The sequence below is a fragment of the Haliotis rufescens genome, unplaced genomic scaffold (genome assembly GCF_023055435.1).
Source record: "Haliotis rufescens isolate VD_foot unplaced genomic scaffold, xgHalRufe1.0.p SCAF_19, whole genome shotgun sequence".
Lineage (NCBI taxonomy): Eukaryota > Metazoa > Mollusca > Gastropoda > Lepetellida > Haliotidae > Haliotis > Haliotis rufescens.
Window position 1 is genome coordinate 12,986,625 of NW_025963879.1, and position 21,783 is coordinate 13,008,407.

At 39.4% G+C, this 21,783-nt stretch overlaps 2 protein-coding genes across 2 annotated transcripts; one reads left to right on the plus strand and one right to left on the minus strand.

The window, feature by feature from the left end:
* Positions 1-37: 37 nt before the first annotated feature.
* LOC124138903 (zinc finger protein 484-like) lies at positions 38-11,135 on the plus strand. The gene is made up of 3 exons (XM_046505798.2): positions 38-211; positions 1,324-1,422; positions 2,012-11,135. The coding sequence occupies exons 1-3, from the start codon at positions 127-129 to the stop codon at positions 3,718-3,720; spliced, it is 1,893 nt and encodes a 630-aa protein (XP_046361754.1). The 5' UTR covers positions 38-126; the 3' UTR covers positions 3,721-11,135.
* Positions 11,136-13,069: 1,934 nt separating this feature from the next.
* LOC124138902 lies at positions 13,070-19,184 on the minus strand. Its single transcript, XM_046505797.2, has 3 exons — positions 19,017-19,184; positions 17,872-17,972; positions 13,070-16,091 (listed from the first exon to the last, which is right to left on the minus strand). Exons 1-3 carry the CDS (start codon positions 19,052-19,054, stop codon positions 15,322-15,324), a joined length of 909 nt encoding a protein of 302 aa, XP_046361753.1. The 5' UTR covers positions 19,055-19,184; the 3' UTR covers positions 13,070-15,321.
* Positions 19,185-21,783: the final 2,599 nt, after the last annotated feature.

Here is a 21,783-nt window from a genome sequence, read left to right on the forward strand (position 1 = left end):
TCTCAATTCAGCGCATGCGCAAACTGTTTTTAGCCTCCTCAACAAGAGAGTTTCAAGAAAAGGATAATAAAATGTCAACATCTTGTAAAATTTAGATGTGTTTCCAAATTAATTGAGCAATAGATAATGGAAGAGTCAAGTGAAGGGTCTAATCAAAACGGCGAAGAACTGAACTCAGAGGGTATTATTCCCGACACCGAAGAAAGCAACAGTAGGCTTCCTAGTTGCCTCGTTTACAATTATTTAGGATTTTACTAGTTCCTAGCCAGTGCAGCTGCAACCAGTCAGTCTGTTATTGCTAAGGCATGTAAGAGAATGTTGTGTTAGCAGTATACTATGCAGTAAAGTATACTTCTAACGAACACCATGTCAGGATATGTGAAATACTTATTTTCTCATACATTGTTGATTTAGTCTTCGTGGTCCTAGCATACAGAAGGTATACCTACGATCTAGATAAATATGGATTATATCAGCACATGTATCCCGTAGTCCTTTTTTCATTCCCTTATATTGATAATGATATGTAGAAAAAGGAGAGTGAAATTAACAAATTGTCTAAGAACATGACACTCAATTTGGCATTGGTGGTTACACCTGCACTGTCCTGTAAAATGGATCTTTAATTATCATCATTGGTAGTTGATGGACTACAGCAGCTAAATGCTCATAATGCATGTTCTGAATCATCTTGTGCTAATGATACTTGTGAATGTCCATGTTTAAAACTAACTTTATTGATCCTTTGAAGAAATTATGTCTCTTCTCTGAACATACATGGCAGTTAACTTTACATGCATGTCCTCTGGTATTCAAAACTTTCAAAACTTCCACATAATTCTGCATCCTTTGGGACTCTCTCCACACACCATTTGCATCTATTTTTTATTCTTATGGACTCGTGAAGATCCGGGTTAGAATAGGTCTTCAGCATGCATGCTTGCTTTAAAAGTCTACTATCCTTGTCGTAGGAGGCGACTAACAGGATCGGGTGGTCATGCAGGCTCGCTGACTTGGTTGATGGATGTCATCGGTCCCAATTGCGTGGATCAATGCTCATGATGTCAGTCACTGGATTGTCTGGTCCAGACTCAATCATTTACAGACCGCCGTCATATAGCTGGAATATTTCTGAGTGTGGCGTTTAACAACAAACAAACAAACAAAATTTTATTCTTATGCATATTAGTTGCAATATTTTGCTTCCAGAAAACTGTGTGATAAACTTTTTCATCATATCATGTAACTGTATCTGTACTAATACATTATATCATGTATATAATTATTTGGTAGTTATGACAATACATATATCAATTGTTGCAGATAAGTCATCTTCCCGTGCTGGCATCAGCACTCATCAATGTGGAATCTGTGATGCCAGCTTCCCTCTTCTCATTCAATATCTCAATCATAGGATAGATCGTAAGTGACATTGCTCAATTATGTTATATAACTAATATAGGTGTGAAGCGGCAGTTATCATAATATAAAATGTGTTTTGCATATTGTGTTATTCCACCATGGTAAAGAATCTTTTTTTACTCTTCATGTTCTTGTTCTCTCATGTTCCATATAGCAGGGTGTAGTGAGTGGGTTGTAGTCACAAAAGGAAATTAATAAAACTACACAACATATGTTGTGGATATTTTATACACCTTGCCATTTATGAGCGTCATGGCCACTACACCCAAAAAGATGTACCATAGAGGGAATAGTCATGTTCTATGTGGGTTTCTTTGGTTAACATGGTTTCCAAATCAAGATGGTAATGAAATGAAACCGAGTTGTTTTAGAAAGCTGACATGTAATTAGCTCAATAACCAGTTGATCCTTTATTTAGATTGGGTGGTCAGAGTTCAGGGTTCGCATAATGTGACCTCCTATAGAGCATGTTTCAGATCTGCGTAGAGATGCTCCTATAGAGAGTTTGTCAGATCTCCTTGCAGAGGCATCATATGGGAGTAAAGGATTTGAAGTTAGTGAGATTGTTGTTACCAGTGTGTTGTTGCAGATGCAGGTCCACAGAGTGGGGTCAGCTGTGAGCTGTGTGGGACTGCCTACTCCCGTCAGTCCACGCTACGTGAACATTACAAGAAGAAACACAGACTCAGCTTTATTAGCAAACCATCTTCACCAAAATCTGCAGGTAGACAAAGATCGAAGCTAGTCGAGTCCGATTCCCCCGAGAGACAATTCAGTGTGAACTGTGACGATTCCCAACCCACCTCTGATGACAACAGTGTAACTAAAACCATCCATGTTGTTATCACAAGAGCAGGGGAAGACGATGAAGAGAAGGCCGGCCATGAACAAGAAGAAAATGACTGTAGTTTGGATGAAAAAGACATCACTGAGAGTAACCACTTGGATGTGAGTGGTAGGGAGAATGTTGAAAACGACAACCTTCAGAATGATATTGACAACAAAGTTGATGACATGCAGACTGACAGGGATGTTGACAAGATGGATGTTGATGAGGAGAAGTGTGAAATTGAGGGGAATTGTTCTGAATCAAACAAAGACACAGACTCAACCGCCAGTCCCGAAAAGACTTGGGCTGGTACTCGACAATCTTTACAATGTTTCAATGACGCTGAAGACTTCCATTTCGTACTCCTGAAAAACATGATCAATGGGAATTCGTTCAAGTACAGTAAAGACAGATTTAAGTGCTTACATTGTGAGTTTCAGAGCTATTGGAGGAATTCAATGTGTACGCACATGAAACAAATGCATAGAGACATGATGTCAATACATCAGAACATTCAGATCAAGCCACTCGAATCCCAGAGTGACCAAGGCGATCAGAGCATCATGAAAATGTCGGATTATATCGCAAACTTGAAACAGAAGAAAACCAAATCAGTTGAGTGCAGGATTCGAAGTGTTGAGAAGCAGGACTTGCCTGGCCAGTACTGTTGTAGTAAATGTGGCAAGGAGTTCAACAGATTACGATATCTACGCAAACACATGTTGGTTCATAAATCTGACAAGAAGTATCTGTGTGATGAGTGTGGGAAGGCATTTAAGACTCGTAGTTATCTGAAAACTCACTATCGAACTCACAAGACAAGGGTGTATAAATGTAGCCAGTGCAACTTCTCATCTTCTGTTAATGCAGTAATTCATGCTCATCGTCAGCTGCATAATGACGGCAGTGTTATATGCGATGTATGCGGGTTTGCTTACGCAGATAAGTCAACGTTGAAGAAGCACAAACTAGTCCACGATCCTGATCGTCCATTCCCATGCACGTTCCCTGGCTGTACGTGGCGGTTTAGGACAGAGGTGATGTGTCTTGCTCACTACAACGCCCACACAACAGAGGGCAAGTTCCGCTGTAGCGTGTGTGGCTACGTCTTCCGTCACAAGCACCACCTCCAGAGACATCAGAGCAAGATGCATGGCATCACCAACACCACAAATGTCACCATCGTTGAGGAGGAAAAGAAAGAAGAGAAAGAGACCACCATCTCGGACATTCCTGACACTGTGAACCTAATAGTCAATTCAGACATGAGTCGTGATCAGCTGCAAAGTGCTCTGCAGAACGGGCAGTTGGTGATTGCCACAGACAGCGAAGGGAATACAATTAACTATGAAGTAGCTGATATAACTATGAATGTAACTTACCACACACTTCTTGAAGAAGACTCCCAACTAGGGGACGCCCAGGCCATACTTCATGTAGCTACCATTGATTCTCATGATCCCAGTTAATGCCACTCATATTTAGGTGTTTGCTTTGCTACTAAACCACAGTTAAGTCATGATAAAAGACTTGGGTACAGTGTATCCAATGGAGTCGGGACTAAAGCAATTAGAGTGAAACTGGTAGGTGCCAGGATCTGCTGATCATGGGTTCAAATCCCAGATGTGCCCTGATATGATCCTTGGTGTGTCTGTACCGTACCATCATGACAATGCTTGTGGGTGTCATTAGAGTTGTTTATGGCTGTGATCTGCGTCACTTTGAGCTTTTGTCCCACATAACTGCTAAACAAACTTGAGAATATTGTGTGATAAATGCGCTTTGGGATAGTAGGCGTTCTGGGGTAATGTAGTTCCATTGTACAGAAGAATGGAGGAGTGTGATGCAGTGCACATGGATTTCATGATCTATGTGTATTGGTCAATGTGCCACGACACCTCGACACGTGCACTAGGTTTTCACATTCGTGAATTAATTGCTAAGGATAAACTATCTGGCTTCAATCATGTACATATTAATCATATCGTCCTTTGAAGTATGTTACTCAAAGTTTGCTGAGGATTACCACTTTATAAGGTAATACGTCAAATTGTGTGCATCTATTGACATAGCCAAAGACAATATTTTTATTTATTTAAGGCATGTTTAATGAACATAGGTCCGTTGTCATGTGCCACACAATGCCAACAAACAATGTGTGACCAATTATCTGTCAGATCACCCATCAAAATGAGAGAATCTGACCAAAACTAAAACATCAAAAAGTCATAAAAACAAATTCATTGTCCCTAAAAACTACTTTCGGTAACTTGCATGTAATCCACTAGATGCGATTACAGCCTGGACACTGTCTAGCCTAGGCATCAATGACCCTGGCACGATGAGGTCGTGCGTAATCATCCATGAGGTTGAAGTCCGGTCCGATTTACTAGCATACGGTCTCACGTGCACATCGAGAATGACATCCCTGTTGCGCACACCTGTCATCGTGCCCAGCTGTAAGACATGGAGATTGGTTCTTGCAGCTCTACTGATTCCACAACAAATCTTGGTGGAGCCCCCTCCTTAGTGGACCTGTGAAGATTCCGGGGTAGAATAGGTCTTCAGCAACTAATGCTTACCGTAAAAGGTGACTATGCTTGTGTCGTAAAAGGCAACTAACAGGATCAGATGGTCAGGCTCGCTGACTTGGTTGATGCATGTCATCAATCCCAATTGTGTGGACCGATGCTCATGATATTAATCACTGGATTGTCTGGATTGGTCCAGACTCGATTATTTAAAGACCGCCATCATATAGCTGGAATATTGCTGAATCAGCGTTAAACAACAAACCAACCAAACCAACCCTCCTTAGCGGTCATGTTCAGCTATGTTGGAATCTTGAAATCTTTCTCCTTGTCTAAGCCACACTCGGGCACAATGATCTGTGAAGTCTAGACAGTATTACTGGAGCCCAGTTCTGGTCTGACATGATCTTCAGCCAAATCCAAACGTGTCTGCCTGTGATGGCGGGTCAGAGGGATGCGAATGAATGCCCTCCGTGACCGGAGACCAGCTTCACAGAGATGATTATGCACTGTCTGAGTTGAAACGTTAATGCCACTGGCTTTCTGCAGGTCATTTCTGAGTGTGGTGTCAGTCACTAAGTGATGACGTCTCGCTGCAATCAGGAGGGACCTGTCTTCCTACTGTGTGGTGGAACGCTGTTGAACACATGCCTGTCACTGTGTAGCTGTTCCACACTTCTGGTATCGATTCCACGCCTTGCTGACACCAAAGACGTTTACATTGTGATGTTGTATTGACCAGGTTTCAAGCATGCCTATGCATCTGCCTAATTCTTCGGTCGTCAAACCACGTCTTTGATGCTGAGGGGACATGAGTGCTTGAGTTGTTGCAGTCCTCAGTAGCAAATGTTTTGCTCAGTCCTTGTGGATTGGCATCTCTAAAAATTACCAGTCCCCCCTAATCATGCTAATTTTTGCCAGTCCCAACTTTCAACAAATAAAAAAACGTATGGAAATTATTTGGTTTGAATTCTTTCAACATCATGTTCAGTGCAAAGATGTCATCTCTGAAGTAACTTAGTTAGATCTATACGCCATCCACACAAACTTCAGTCACAATTTTCTCTTCTTTTTTTATATAGTTTGAGACAAGTCACTACAAATGGATATCTAACCTAGAAATAGACGGGGGAAACCCTGATGGTAACAGACAAGCCGACTTGAATATCACCGATGTTTTGTTCAACAACAAAGATTTATAAGGTACTTCATTTGCCGGTCCACAGGGACTGGTAGTCACATGAATTACCGGTCCAAGCTTTAATTTTACCGGTAAAAAACTGGTAATTACCGGTAAACGGGAACGCTGCCAAACACAGGTTTTCAAGCACCTCGTGCACATCGTGCCCATGACTGCATGGCTCTCTCCTCTCATCATGAAACTGAGGTCCTGTATGGGTTACCTTATCATTGTTTACCGGGATATTTCAATCTTTATTCATTGCATGATATTTGATACCGTCAAAACTTGATCCTTAGCAAACTTTTAGTAGTATAATAGAAATGTCAAAGCCTAAATGAGGAAAACCCTAGTACCCTGCTGCTATTATCGCACACTTCATGCCGATCGACAGGTTCAAATGTCAGGCCATGATTTTTCTGCAGTTTGTTTAGCAGTAAGCTTAAACATGGTGGTATAACCATAACTGAAGTACGAAACACAAAGTGAAGTTAGACCCAACTCACTCACTCACTCACTCACTCATTGTTGGTGACCTGTGTGTGAGTTGCTGATGAAATTGTGGGGATGTACACATGTGTAAGGAACATTTATCAATAGCAGGGATACTTTCCTTTATTTATGTATTGTTGTGTTTGCCCTGTAGATAATGATATATACTACTCAACATTTGATAGAGATATTCTGAGTGTATCCTAGGGGGAGTATCTGGGCGTAGGAATAGGAAGAGTTTTTCCAGGACTGCACGTTTTTAAGCCCTGGGCTTAATTACGGATTTTGCCTGTTTTAAATGGGTAACATTTAATCCAAACTTAAGCGCAGGGCTTAAAAATGAAAGAAAATAAACATGATAGGAAGAATGAATATCCCAAGTTTAATGAAACAATACTCACAAATGGAAAGACTTTATCATAACACATGATTTTCTTTTTCAACTTGAAAATTGTGAATCAAGAACACATCCAAACTTGAAATGACGGCTGTCAAAAAAGTAACAACAAACCAATATCACAGTATGCGTGTCAGCCCTATGCGTTTTAATGTCCACATGAGTATGTGGAAACTTCTAACAGCGCTTAAGGTTTAATATTGGTGCAGACTGGCCATATAGAAGCGTGGTAAGGGAGATCAATCAATTTATCAAATTAATTTAAGCCCATTGGCTTAAAAGCGTTTTGCTTTTCCAATTTTAAGCACATGGACTAAATAACGAGGGGGCTTAAAAACGTGCCGTCCCAGTAGGCTTGGATCTGATGCATGTTAAGCTTCATTTCAAGTGATAATGTTGAAATAAATGTTAACATGGAAACCTTCCGCTGAAGATTTCCACAGTATCAGAATAGATCTTGCATAAAACAGCAGGTGTTTGTGTTTAGAATGTTGCATAGTCCGGTGGTCTGACTAAAATTTTGAGAACTTTTATACACTACTGATTGGGATACTGTGCTAGCCCAATCTCGGAAGTCGGGAGAAAACAACGTACATGTATCCCCGGACACTCAGATTATCCCTATCATATGTGGATTAGTATATAATAACTACCAGAAGAGGTTCTTGAAGGTACTAACAGGCAATAACATTGATATGGGACAGTCGGGTAGCCATGTGGTTAAAGTGTTCGCTTGTCATGCCAAAAAGAAGTTTGATTCCTGACATGGGTACAATGTGTGAAGCCAATTTCTGGTGTCCCCTGCCGTGATATTGCTGGAATATTGCTAAAAGTGGCATAAAACCATACTCACTCACCCAATTGTAACATTAATGACACAGCTTGCAGGAGTGTTGGATGTCCTAAATATAACTGAAAGATGCTGACAGTCAACCCAGCTGCTGAGAGAGGGACAACAGTTTCAAGAATGACAGCTAGAACTCAGGGAATGTGCAATATACAACTTCATAGTCACACGTCATTCTGTTAATGTTAATAACTGCCAGTGCTGATGTATAACTGTATTGTAACATGTGTACTGATGTTTGACTGTTGTATGACTTGAATGATACACATGTGTACTGATGTACCGGTATGAGACTTGAATGATACACATGTGTACTGATGTACCGGTATGAGACTTGAATGATACACGTGTGTACTGATGTACCGGTATGAGTCTTGTATGATACACATGTGTACTGATGTATGATACACATGTGTACTGATGTACCGGTATGAGTCTTGTATGATACACATGTGTACTGATGTATGATACACATGTGTACTGATGTACCGGTATGAGTCTTGTATGATACACATGTGTACTGATGTACCGGTATGAGTCTTGTATGATACACATGTGTACTGATGTATGATACACGTGTGTACTGATGTACCGGTATGAGTCTTGTATGATACACGTGTGTACTGATGTACCAGTATGAGTCTTGTATGATACACATGTATACTGATGTACCGGTATGAGTCTTGTATGATACACATGTATACTGATGTACCAGTATGAGTCTTGTATGATACACATGTATACTGATGTACCGGTATGAGTCTTGTATGATACACATGTATACTGATGTACCGGTATGAGTCTTGTATGATACACATGTGTACTGATGTACCGGTATGAGTCTTGTATGATACACATGTGTACTGATGTACCGGTATGAGTCTTGTATGATACATGTGTGTACTGATGTACCGGTATGAGTCTTGTATGATACACATGTGTACTGATGTATGATACACGTGTGTACTGATGTATGATACACGTGTGTACTGATGTATGATACACATGTGTACTGATGTACCGGTATGAGTCTTGTATGATACACATGTGTACTGATGTATGATACACATGTGTACTGATGTACCGGTATGAGTCTTGTATGATACACATGTGTACTGATGTATGATACACGTGTGTACTGATGTATGATACACGTGTGTACTGATGTATGATACACGTGTGTACTGATGTATGATACACGTGTGTACTGATGTATGATACACATGTGTACTGATGTACCGGTATGAGTCTTGTATGATACACGTGTGTACTGATGTACCGGTATGAGTCTTGTATGATACACATGTGTACTGATGTACCGGTATGAGTCTTGTATGATACACGTGTACTGATGTATGATACACATGTGTACTGATGTATGACTAGTATTCTACATGTGTACAGATATTTGTATGTTAAATACACCAGTCAAGCTATTTTAGTATTAGAAATATAATGGGTACAGCCTGATGTATGATGGGTGTACCGGCGATGATCTGTGCATGCAGCATCCCAAGCTGCTGATCAGGCTGTCAAGGCGTACCATAGAGTTCATTAAGGCCAAAGATTCGTTCATTGACTCAGTAGTGACTGCATGGTGCTGGATGTGCTGCAAGTGATCAAGGAGATGACCTCTCAGTCTTGGAAGGTGCGTTCTGGTAGCCTAGTGGTTAAAGCATTCGCTCGTCACGCCAAAGACCCAGGTTCGATTCCTGACATGGGTATAATGTGTGAAGCCAGTTTCTGGTTTCCCCCGCCGTGATATTGCTGGAATATTGCTAAAAGCGGCGTAAAAACCATACTCACTCCGAGCAGTGGCTTATCTGAATTTGTTGTTGAAATAGGTTTCATATTATTACCATTGTCAGGGACAGTCAGAAATTATACTTTTCCCCAATGAACTTCTTTGCTTCTATTTCAACATGTGTAAATTTGTAACTTTGTACAATACTTGTACTGGTATCAACGTGATCAGGGACAGTCAGAGATCAGAAATATGAGTTGTTGCAATAAATGATTTCATCGTCAAAATTAGTTTCTTCCACAAAGAACATTGTTTCTCTTTCCCACATGAACTAGGTACTGGGAATATATGTGAAAGCCAGACACCTGGGCCTCGTTCAACAAAGCAATCTTAGCATAATGACTATCATTAAAGTATGGGAGTTACGATGACCTAAGCTCTAAGATTCTTTGTGGAATGATGCCTGGGCACATTTTTCTCCAGTTCTACAAACAAAACTGCTGAGTGTTAACATTTAAGCAATAAACTTCCTCTATGTGTTACTCGAACTAGTTGCAAAAACTGGGTCAATCATGTGATGCAAAAAATAAGCAGCAGTTGATAAGGTCATAAAACAACCTATTGCTTTAGAACTGGTACAAAACATGTCATTAGCTGAGCAACAACAAATGCATTTATCAGAAAAAATAGTTCAGGATTATATTTGAAAATGGCTAATTTGTATGGAATTATGTTGGAAGTGGTGCTTACATGTTTTCCATGTATTGGATAAAGCTGTTGACAAGTAGCTATTCCCATAGATCACTAGTCTGTCTTACAGACCCTGATACAAATATATCAAATACAGCCCATGCAAGTCTATAATGTTTGGCAAGTCTAGATTTCTGCAGTATCAGGAATTGAAGAGAGTCTCTGGGCTCCTTTTTATTAAATTATTATTATTATTATTAAATTTATTAAAGATAATTTGACAACTATTTTATTTCTGTACGATATGTTCATTTCAGGGACTAGATGTTAGTCTAATAGATCATGATATCTGAAATATGTTGCCTGGAGAGCAGTATGTAAACCGTTGGTTTCTCATGCTCAAGACGTTCGATTTCCTACAGTGTATGAAGCTGTGTGTGATATGGCTTCAATATTGCTGAGAGCGGTGTAAAACTATACATACCAATGCACTGTATACCATGTATACACAGCTACCATGTGAATCTCCTGGTTTGGAGGAATAAAGAACATGATGAAACACATTTCTGTTTTTAATAATTTATTTATCAACAAAAATGACAAACAGGCTAAAATATTCCAGTAAATAGATGATATTGGAAAACATTGTAGACACCTCAAAAATCCTAGTGTATTATCTTCAAAACATTCCTGTTGTGCATGTAAATGTTACCTTGGATCCCAGAGCAGCAAAAAGTAATGAAATAACTGATTTAGTACAGGGCCACAAAGCAATCTCAGCGCTACAATGATTATAAGTCTGTTAAGGGGAGTTGTGATCAACTTAACATTAAGGGTGCTTTGTGGCATATATGACTGGAATAATTGATTGATTTTTTCTTCCGATGGTTCTAAGAGAAGGAATGATCTATTATGTCTTTGTACCCTGGCAACTTGGCTAGCTGCTCACAATGTCAGTCTCTGTACTATTGCTCTGTAAAAGTAGCTGGAATATTGCTGAGTGTGGCTTTAACAAAATACAAATATGTCTGCAGACTGAAGTCTCACAATGTTTTACTTAGATACTAATCGGTGCCTTGTCAGTTGCTATCATGATTTTCTGTACAGGTAAACATGAAGATTACATCATTTGACTTCAGTAGATAATTATACCATTAACGTAATGGATGTTTGATATCACTGTGACTTGTTATTACAACAAATATTTTGAATAATAGGTTACAATTTAAGAAATGGATGCTTGATATCACATGTATAAACTGTGACTCCTTATTACAAAAACAAAAATTATTTTGAATAATGGGGTACATAATTTAAGTAATGGATGTTCGTTGTTAGATATTTCCACTGTGACCTGTGAATACTGAAAATGCCACTTTGAATACTTCTCTAGATTGAATAAAGGTATGGAACTACATATTTGAGTCTGAGAGTTTCTTGGAATTTTATGGTTTTGTTACTCATGGCTTGGCATTCCATTCAGTGATACTTTGAAACAAAAGAATTTTTCATCTATGAAGTCATTTATTACAATTTCTCAATGGCCATAATTTAGTGTCAATGCAGAAATCCAAGTTTGCATTTTGTATCATTTTATGTATGTTATTATATACACAATCACTACAAATTCTGAACCTGCTGAATAACCAGACTGATTCAAGAACTCAAGGGACAGAACTCTTAGGTGTGTGAAAAAGAATGGCCTATATATATATATATCAGTGGGCTAGCACTATATATATGGAATGTCTATGCCACTCCTGCATATAATGAGTCTGATCATGGACCTGGACCGCCTCCGTGGTCTAGTGGTAGAGCATCCGCCCGGAGAGCGGAAGGTCCTGGGTTCGATCCCCGACCGCGTCATACCAAAAGACGTTAAAAGATGGTACTTGTTGTTACCCTGTCTGGCGCTCGGCATTAAGGGGCTAAAACAAGGACTGGTCGGCTCGGAGTCAGTATACTGTGTCTGAGTGGGGTATTCATGTTAAACTGCGGCATGGTATCTCAGTGAACTAGCACTTTAAATCGGCATCAGTCCGGACGAGTACAAGCAGCCACACAAACACACACACGTACATGCACGTCGCTATATAAGTGCAATAATCTTGGATGCGACGTTTAACCCCATTTCACCTCACCTGATCATGGACCTAAAAAATGTATTTAGGTCTACCATGGTTAGATCTATTTTGTTGTGTGTGTTTAGCAGTAAGCTGACCCAGACACTACAACTACAGCTTGTATCTACAGGACGCCCTCCGTGGTCTAGTGGTAGAGCGTCTGCCCAGAGAGCGGAAGGTCCGGGGTTCGATCCTCGGCCGTGTCATACCAAAAGATGTTAAAAGATGGTACTTGTTGTTAAAAAAGGGGCTAAAACAAGGACTGGTTGGCTTGGAGTCGGTATACTATGTCTGAGTTGGGTATTCATGTTTAACTGCGGCATGGTATCTCAGTGGGCTAGCACTATAAATCGGCATTAGTCCAGACTAGTACAAGTACAAGCACGCACGCAAGCACTCACTCACGCACACAGAGGCAGAGCTATATAAGTGCAATGGACGCGAAGTTAAACCCCATTTCACCTCACCTTGTATCTACCGATAAAATAAATATCTGGATGACTGGAAAGAAAAGTATCAAGAAAAGTAAGAAAATTAATAATATAATATTATATTCTTCCACAGACCTATGCATAAAGTTTAAATTATCTCAAGTCATAAAAACTCATTGAAGCTTTCATAAAATACTGGGTGCACATAACATAAACATGAGTGAGTGTGGAGTGTGGTGGGTTTAATGCCCCTTTTAACAGTATTTCAGTTATATCGTGGCGTGTCAGCTTAATGTGGGAGGTAAGCCCAAAGTGATGCAGTTCTCCGACGTTTACCACTTCGGTGAAACCCACAAGCACAGGTATAGTGCTGACAAACCTAGAAACATATTCAGGGCGAACCGGGATTCAAACCCACAATCATAGGTTTCTGGCGTGCCCAAGGGACGCAACTCTGCACAGCGAATCGCGGCTCCTTAAACGACTGGGCCACCCGTGCCCCCATTTGTCATAAAGGTGGTCCAGATTACCTGGTAGCTGCCAGTTGTTCCAAAGAAAACAAATGCTCGATAAATGAGGAAATAATAGACAAAACAATCCAGCATATTTACATGATCACCTGTTCCACATCAACATGCTACAAGGAATGAAATACAATCTGAGATTCACAAACACCATCCACTGTATGTCCAGGGCTTGCATTTTGCTAAACCTACACTAACCACAGGATCCATTCCCATTGTTCTCTCAATTTCAAATTACCCGCCCTTGATTTTCATTAACATTTTACAGACCAATCAAACATCAAGATAAGAAAAAGAAAATGGGTAAGGGACGTAACTCATAGTGCCTAGAAACCAAAGCAACCGTCAGTTTAATGTACATGAAGACATCCTTTTCGTCAAAAAGATTTTTTAGGGCTTTCTTTTACGTGTCGGTCAGATTTTCAAAATTGAATTTCGCGCAAACTCTGTCGTAATCAATGGGACTGGGCGCCATGTTGTTGATGTCGCTATCCCAACATTGAGGCTGGTTTGTAACTCACATTCTGATTGGTCCATTAGACTGAGTAGCGTAGCAATTCAAATTGGCTAATGAAATTCAAGGCAGGTAATTTGAGATCGCGAGAACCATGGGGATGGATCCAGGGGTTATTGTTGGTTTACCGAAATGCCAGCCCTGAAGATACAGGGGACACACAAACACAAGATTAACCTGCAGATTCATCACCAATACTGATAAGTTCACTTCTTCACTAGTTATGCACACAGATTCATCACCAATACTGATAAGTTCACTTCTTCACTAGTTATGCACACAGATTCATCACCAATACTGATGAGTTCACTTCTTCACTAGTTATGCACACAGATTCATCACCAATACTGATAAGTTCACTTCTTCACTAGTTATGCACACAGATTCATCACCAGTACTGATGAGTTCACTTCTTCACTAGTTATGCACACAGATTCATCACCAGTACTGATGAGTTCACTTCTTCACTAGTTATGCACACAGATTCATCACCAATACTGATGAGTTCACTTCTTCACTCGTTATGCACACAGATTCATCACCAATACTGATAAGTTCACTTCTTCACTAGTTATGCACACAGATTCATCACCAATACTGATGAGTTCACTTCTTCACTCGTTATGCACACAGATTCATCACCAATACTGATAAGTTCACTTCTTCACTAGTTATGCACACAGATTCATCACCAATACTGATGAGTTCACTTCTTCACTAGTTATGCACACAGATTCATCACCAATACTGATAAGTTCACTTCTTCACTAGTTATGCACACAGATTCATCACCAATACTGATGAGTTCACTTCTTCACTAGTTATGCACACAGATTCATCACCAATACTGATAAGTTCACTTCTTCACTAGTTATGCACACAGATTCATCACCAATACTGATGAGTTCACTTCTTCACTAGTTATGCACACAGATTCATCACCAATACTGATAAGTTCACTTCTTCACTAGTTATGCACACAGATTCATCACCAATACTGATAAGTTCACTTCTTCACTAGTTATGCACACAGATTCATCACCAATAGTTCTAGTCAACTGAGGATAAAGTAAGCCCAAGCCTGTCACCACAAAACTTAATTTCTTTTTAGCAAACTGTTCAAGTCATCTGTGTACATTAACTGTCAACAGGAAGCATGACCGTTTGCATGTGGTGTATGTCATCAAGTAAACAAAGAAGAAAACACTGTTTAATCTGTCTTGAGTTTCAGTCTGAGGCAGGTGGGGATGAAACAAATTATTATGACCTAAAATGTAAGTTAATTGATGGAAAAGGATCTCATTAACTTGTCATTCACAAAGACACTCTTACAGCACACATCCTACATTTCAACATTCTTATTTCATCCTCCTAAACATACTTAGGGAACTTAAATATTTTTTTGGAATTTTATTTTATCTTGACCATTGCCGTTTATTCTTTTATCCCCAAACTGAATAATAATAAAAAGGCTTTACACTCTAAAACGGGAGTTTTACTGGAAGAGATTTCGCTTTTCCAAATTTGATTGTTCTGGTATAAGAACTGTTAAAATGGAAATTCATGATCAAACCATCAATTTCCCTTTCTTCCTGAGTTACGTAGAACCTGGTTCAGAGAGGCGGGAAGGTTCTGAATGAAACACCATTGACCCGTACCAGATGTGATGTCCCTGCTTGATGACATTACAGTGTAATGTCCGTGGAACATCCTCATCCTCCCACGTTTCTGCCGTCAACATGTCACCCCAGCTGCTGGCTGAAAAATACACCATTTTCATTTTCTTGACAAGCAGTTCATGAAAAGATGTTGACATGTTAGGATAAAAGCCTCGGTGTGAAGCGATGCTGGCATTATCCATGAAATACTTGGCATACGATGAACATCGTGTCCGTGTGTGAATATCTGTGTCTATCCGCGGTACAGTGAGAGAGTGGGTGAACACTTTTTTCGGAATATCCATGGGGGGATAGATGATGAGTTTCTGAGCATCAGCTGCAATATGAGGTGCAAATTTTACTTTCCACCAGTCGGGTATCTTCTCAACCAATTTGCTCTCCACATGCTGCAGTGTGTAAAGACTCTGTATGTTTACCGATGGTAAGTGTTTTCCGCCAGTTGATAGTGAAGATTTGATGGTGAAAGTTGTCTCCCCTATGTGGTCGAGTTTCAGCTGCACATGCAGTGGAGCTTTGGGTGTTGTTGTCTTGTAAAAGCCCTTCTTTATCTCGACACTAACAGCCTTAGCGAAGGCACCGATTCCCTTCTTGTAGAGAGAGGTGAAGTCCACGAAAGAGTAGTCTTGGAAGAAAGCTGCAAACTCCACTCTTCCCATCATATCGTAGATCCTCCAGATGTCAGGCTGCCCTGTGGAATCATGGGAGAAAATAGAAATTTTCTTTAATATTTGATGGACCACGGATCTGATGACATTATTTACATGAAAAATGAAAGAAAACAAATCCCAAATGTATACCCTTTGTCTTTCTCTAACCGATATTCACGTTTGTGGTTCTTCACCATTTACAAGAAATCAATAACTAATATGATACTGAAATGTACATTCACATTTTGCCAAATCAATCAGATCTAGCATAATAAATCTAGAGTTCATTCTCTTGTCCTTGATACACAGACTTTGACAAAATTTAATCCCTTAGTTCTGAAAATGTATATATTTTACATGCTTATAGTTTTAAACTAGACACGTGTTTGCAAGCAAGCAAAAAGAGAAGCAGGCCCATCACGAAGTCCCCAGAATTCATTACATACCAACACATAAAATCCAGTGTGATACAATTACGTTATTACCAGATTAAAATGCCTTGCCTCTAGCTGGCATAATGAACCTCAAGGCAATTCCACTGTGTCACTTCATGTCAAATACCATCACTTCTGGTGTGGGAAAACACATGTCCAATGCAAGACAACTTGCCTAGCCTCTAGCCTCTAGCCTCTAGCTACTTCAATAAGAAAGTTGCATGTACTTCTGGTATAATGACGTTTGACCCTCTACTTTAGTTAAACACGTGCTTAATTATTTCTAGTTAGTTGGTTTGTTGTTTAATGCCGCACTCAGTCATATTCCAGCTATATGACTGCGGTCTGTAAATAATCGACTCTGGACCAGACGAACCAGTGATTAATATCATGAGTATCGATCCTTGCAATTGGGATCAATGACATGCATCAACCAAGTCAGCGAGCCTGACCACCCGATCCCATTAGTCGCCTCTTACGACAATATTTCTTGTTGAAAACATGAAGGTTATATACCTAAACATGTATTATGTTGACATTAACTCAAGAAGTGTTCACTGTTCAGTAGGATGAAATATGATACACATCATCTTCAGCTTTGGACATTGATAAGGTCTTGTGTGACCTTCATTGAAGGTCAAGGTCCCTGGAATGGTCATTGTTAAGGTCGTTCTGCTTTGTGTACTGAACCAACTGAATTAATTTCTATGATATGTTCGCCAGAGCTTTTTACCCACATTTTCAACTAGAAATAATCAAGCATTTCTTAGACTGACAAAGAGGGTCAAGGTCATTAAACCAGAGTTTCCTTTGGCCTTTAACACTGAACATAACTTAGCTAAACTCCCTATGACAGTAATACAGTCTTTGAATCTCATTCTTGGTGGCCCCAAACCACGTTATGACAGGAATATTGCTGGAGATATCATACCAGCATGTGTGTCTTTCTGATTTTCCGAAACAAGTTTCTGAATTCTTGTATTTCCTGAGAGAATTTGAGGGTAATACATGAATGCTTACAAGAGTTTCGTAAAATACACATACAACAGTAATATTTTCTTTATTGCCCATTATTTCTTAAACCTGTTGATCCCCCTTTTTGAAAAATGCACTGATCACGTCCGCTGTCCTAGAAAATCACAACTTTTGAATGATGTCAACAATCTGCAGCTATGACGCCGTTTCTAGTGTGACGCTGTCCACATGATGTAAGCAATACAGTGGTGCACGTGAAGTGATATTTGCAGTTGTGCACATATGATTTTTATTAACTTTGTTATTTCTAACCCTATGGGTAATAAACATTTTTATGACAATTTGTTTATCTCAATATCTACATTTTGATTTTTAAGCTTTTCTGGCAAAAGTGAAGTAAAGTGAAGCTGACCTGTATAATCAATGTCTTCATAACGAAGACCTGGCAGCACCACGTCAGCCTCGTGTTGGGAGGCGTTTACATCAATCCTCAAGTTGAGTGTCGGGTATGCCCTGTCATACAGAGTAAACATAGATTAACACAGAACATAAAACACCATTTTGTTAACAATGTCTTGATGAATACAACAGTACCAAAATATCAAAACTAACATCAGGCCTATACGCAATGAAACTAACATATTTCTGAGTTAGGAAATGTTGAAGGACTAGTTATTTTCCCCAAAATATAGCTATGCTGCATAATAACTGCTGACTAGTCAGAAATAATCTGTGCACAAGTTGGATATGTCAATACAAGGTTTCCACCTGTGTATGTAATTATATGTAAGGGAGAAAATATGATGTTTAACGCCAGTCAGCAGTATTCCGACTTTATCACATTAGAACCTTCTACAAAATATTCCCATCTTGGCCAGGCCAAACAGCTGTCTGTATCATGAGCAATGATCCATGACGTGAACGTCACATATTGTAACTGTCAGATCCTCGTCTAGTCAACTCTTGTGACAGGCATGGATTAGACTACTTGGGACCTATTCCAAACTTGAATCCCCACCTCTATGTGGGTCTCTAGCCTAGGTCTTCAGCAACCCAAGCATGCTGTAAAAGGCGACTCTGCCTGTCGTAAGAGGCGACTAATGGGATCGGGTGGTCAGGCTCGCTGACTTAGTTGATGCATGTCATCGATCCCAATTGCATGGATCGATGCTCATGATGTCAATCACTGGATTGTCAGGTCCAGACTCGATTAATTACAAACCGCCGTTATATAGCTGGAATATTGCTGAGTGTGGCGTTAAACAACAAACCAACCAACCAATCTAGCCTAGGTGATTACAAATTACATTTTGTGACAAACATGGATTTTGTTACTGGGGACCTATTTAGATCTAAACTTGAATCTCAACATCCACATAGATCTCTGGCCTAGGTGTTTGAAAATAACATTTGGATCAACTTATTTCCCTAGTAGGAAGGGAATATATACATGCATGTATTATGACCAGCCAAGTGATAGTCAGGTCATGTTGATATCTGTATCTAATGCAATACATGTATATGTGATTGACTTCTATCCTACAACAAGTTGACAACCTCATTAAACGTCTCAGGGCTCCTCTGTATGGAGACATGTTGTCACAGCTACTGAATATATGTACAGCAAATCTTCAATGACATGTGTTTTGTTGACATGCACTGTCAATCCAAGGGAGGTAACTCTCCTGCCAGTGGCAAGCCATTCAATGGCTGGTACTTCATGGTGTGTAACTTAAGTTATTGAATGCATTCTGACAGCTGGTGCAATGTATTGGACCAATTTTAAAGATGTAGATTATGAATGATTAAATGTTGAATACAATCTTGATGAACAAATCAATTGAACTGCCAAAACTATTTTCATTTTGCTATATGAATAACGTATTCGACGTAATAAGCGTCCAGGGCGCTCTCAAAATTAGAAATAGGGGGCTCTTATTAGAATATTATTTCAGTGAAAAAAAACAGAGTTAAAAGATAAATTTCGTCATTAATGCTGACAGCCTGAAATGTTTATGGATGACAGATATATGTTTCCAGAATTTAATTGCCCATAATTAAGTGTGCATATAACACACGGGTGCGTATTATAGGCGAATATATAAGTCTTGTGTACATTGATCAATTGGAAGGGGTGCTAATTAGGATTGTTCACTGGCCAATATTAAGCAAATATCTCGTGGGCGCTTATTAATAGCGGGGTGTTTATTACGTCGAATACGGTATATGTTTTCTGAGTAATTTGTGACCTGTTCCATGGCCATGACAGAAAGGGACCAAATGTTGTCAACTATCAAAAAAAACTCATGCATATTTTTAATTATAAATATTATCAAAGAAGATTTTAAAAATCATAGTAATTCAGTACATCAATATTTTAATGTTATCATTGCAATTTGAAGTAAATCTTAAGTTTATGTTCAGGCCTGTGGTTCAACAGGGGAATCTTTGTGTACAATATTGTCTTAATGGGGCACTTATCTCTGGCTTCTTCTTGGCTGTCTGACGCTGCATGGCCGTTAGGAATCACTAACTGCCGTGAATCTTTTTACTCGTTAACGCAACTGAGCGTGACAAGAGACTGGGCTACCGTCTGCAAGGACAGTTAAATAAACTTGGAGGCAATATCTGTTTTACGCATTTTTGAACACTGATTGGTTACCTGTGAAGATTTCGACAATGGGCGCATGTTATTAATTTCTTCAGGCTCAACAATGGTGGAAGCTCATTGGGTGTCGTTATTTGGAAATACCCCTGATGGTTATAGCTTAATAATAAAAAAAAGTATCCCTGCAGTGAAAGCATTTTCGGATTTCGGATTGCATGGATAATACGATTACTACTCCCTTTGATGTCATCCATGTTTTCTGGTATAACCCTACACTTGTGTATTTGTCATCATTCACTTGATGCTCAAGTTAATTAATTTATTACAGGTATAATTAGTGGTAGCACCACTCAGAATACCTGATGAAGGTTCCCATTTGGCATTTCTTGTGTCTGGGGTAATTATTCAATCTAAATCCAGGTTTGAGGTGAGGTGAAATGTGTGTTATGTAATATGCACGTGGCAGCCCAGTAAGAGATGAATGATCAGTTGATTTACTTTTTTGTAAATCAACGGATCATTCTTAGCCATCAAAGGATCAACAGAAAATACATTGATTGTTTAATCACTGTAATCTTGCACAGTGGATATGTCAAAAGTAAGTGATTACATGTGTAGGTTCACTAAAGCAGGTAAAGCAAAGGGAATACACTCATATCATGGCGTGAAGTGCCGATGTAAAAACAACATACTTTGTTCAAAGGGTTAACCGATAATACGTTGATTGATCGATTGCTCATTGTTCAGTGGATTTTATTTAGAACCGTGGACATTATGAAAATAGCTGTCACATGGGCTTTCTCAGCTGACCTTTGAGACTTCACACCTTATTTGAAACAACTGAAACAAACAGTTAAGAAACGAACATGGGTTATACTGAGTGACTTGGGTTTAACGCCACCTTTAACAATATTCCAGTTATATCGTGGCGTGTCAGCTTAATGTGGGAGGAAAGCTCGAAGTGATGCAGGTCTCAGACGTTTACCACTTCGGTGAAACCCACGAGTACAGGTATGGTGCTGACAAACCTAGAAACATAATCGGGGCGAACCGGGATTCGAACCCACAATCATAGGTTTCTGGCATGCCCAAGGGACGCAACTCTGCACAACAAATCACGGCGCCTTAGACGACTGGGCCACCCGTGCCCCCAACATGGGTTATAACATCCAGAAACGATATATATATATATTTTAAAATATTTGATTGTTACAGACCCACGTGACATCGAATAAGTTTCTTCGTACAGCTGCAGACTTGTGGGATATTGTTCCTTTATGTGGATATTCATGGATACGTTCCTCGAGCAAGGAAGCTGCCTAAAATTATCGATGCACAATAGACGTTGTTTTCACAGTTCTTTTCCTTTGTAAGCCTGTATATGTTACAGTCAATGTGTAAGATGTGATTCACTCAGGCAATTTATAATATGTCTAAATATTTCATCCATTTTACAAATTGACTGAAAAGTCTGTCCATTTATTTAACAGATTGAATATAAAATAACTGAATATTTTGGTGTTTAATAAATTTCCTAAGTGAACATTTTGCACATTTTGACTGTAAAAATATAAACATGATAAGATAAGCAATGCTCAGGTGAAATATTTACTTTGTGTTGCAAGTCAAAATAGTGTAAATGAAAATCGCACAATTACCAAGCAAGTGACTCATGAAAACCTCGTCACCATTACCGATGCTACCCACAAAGATACC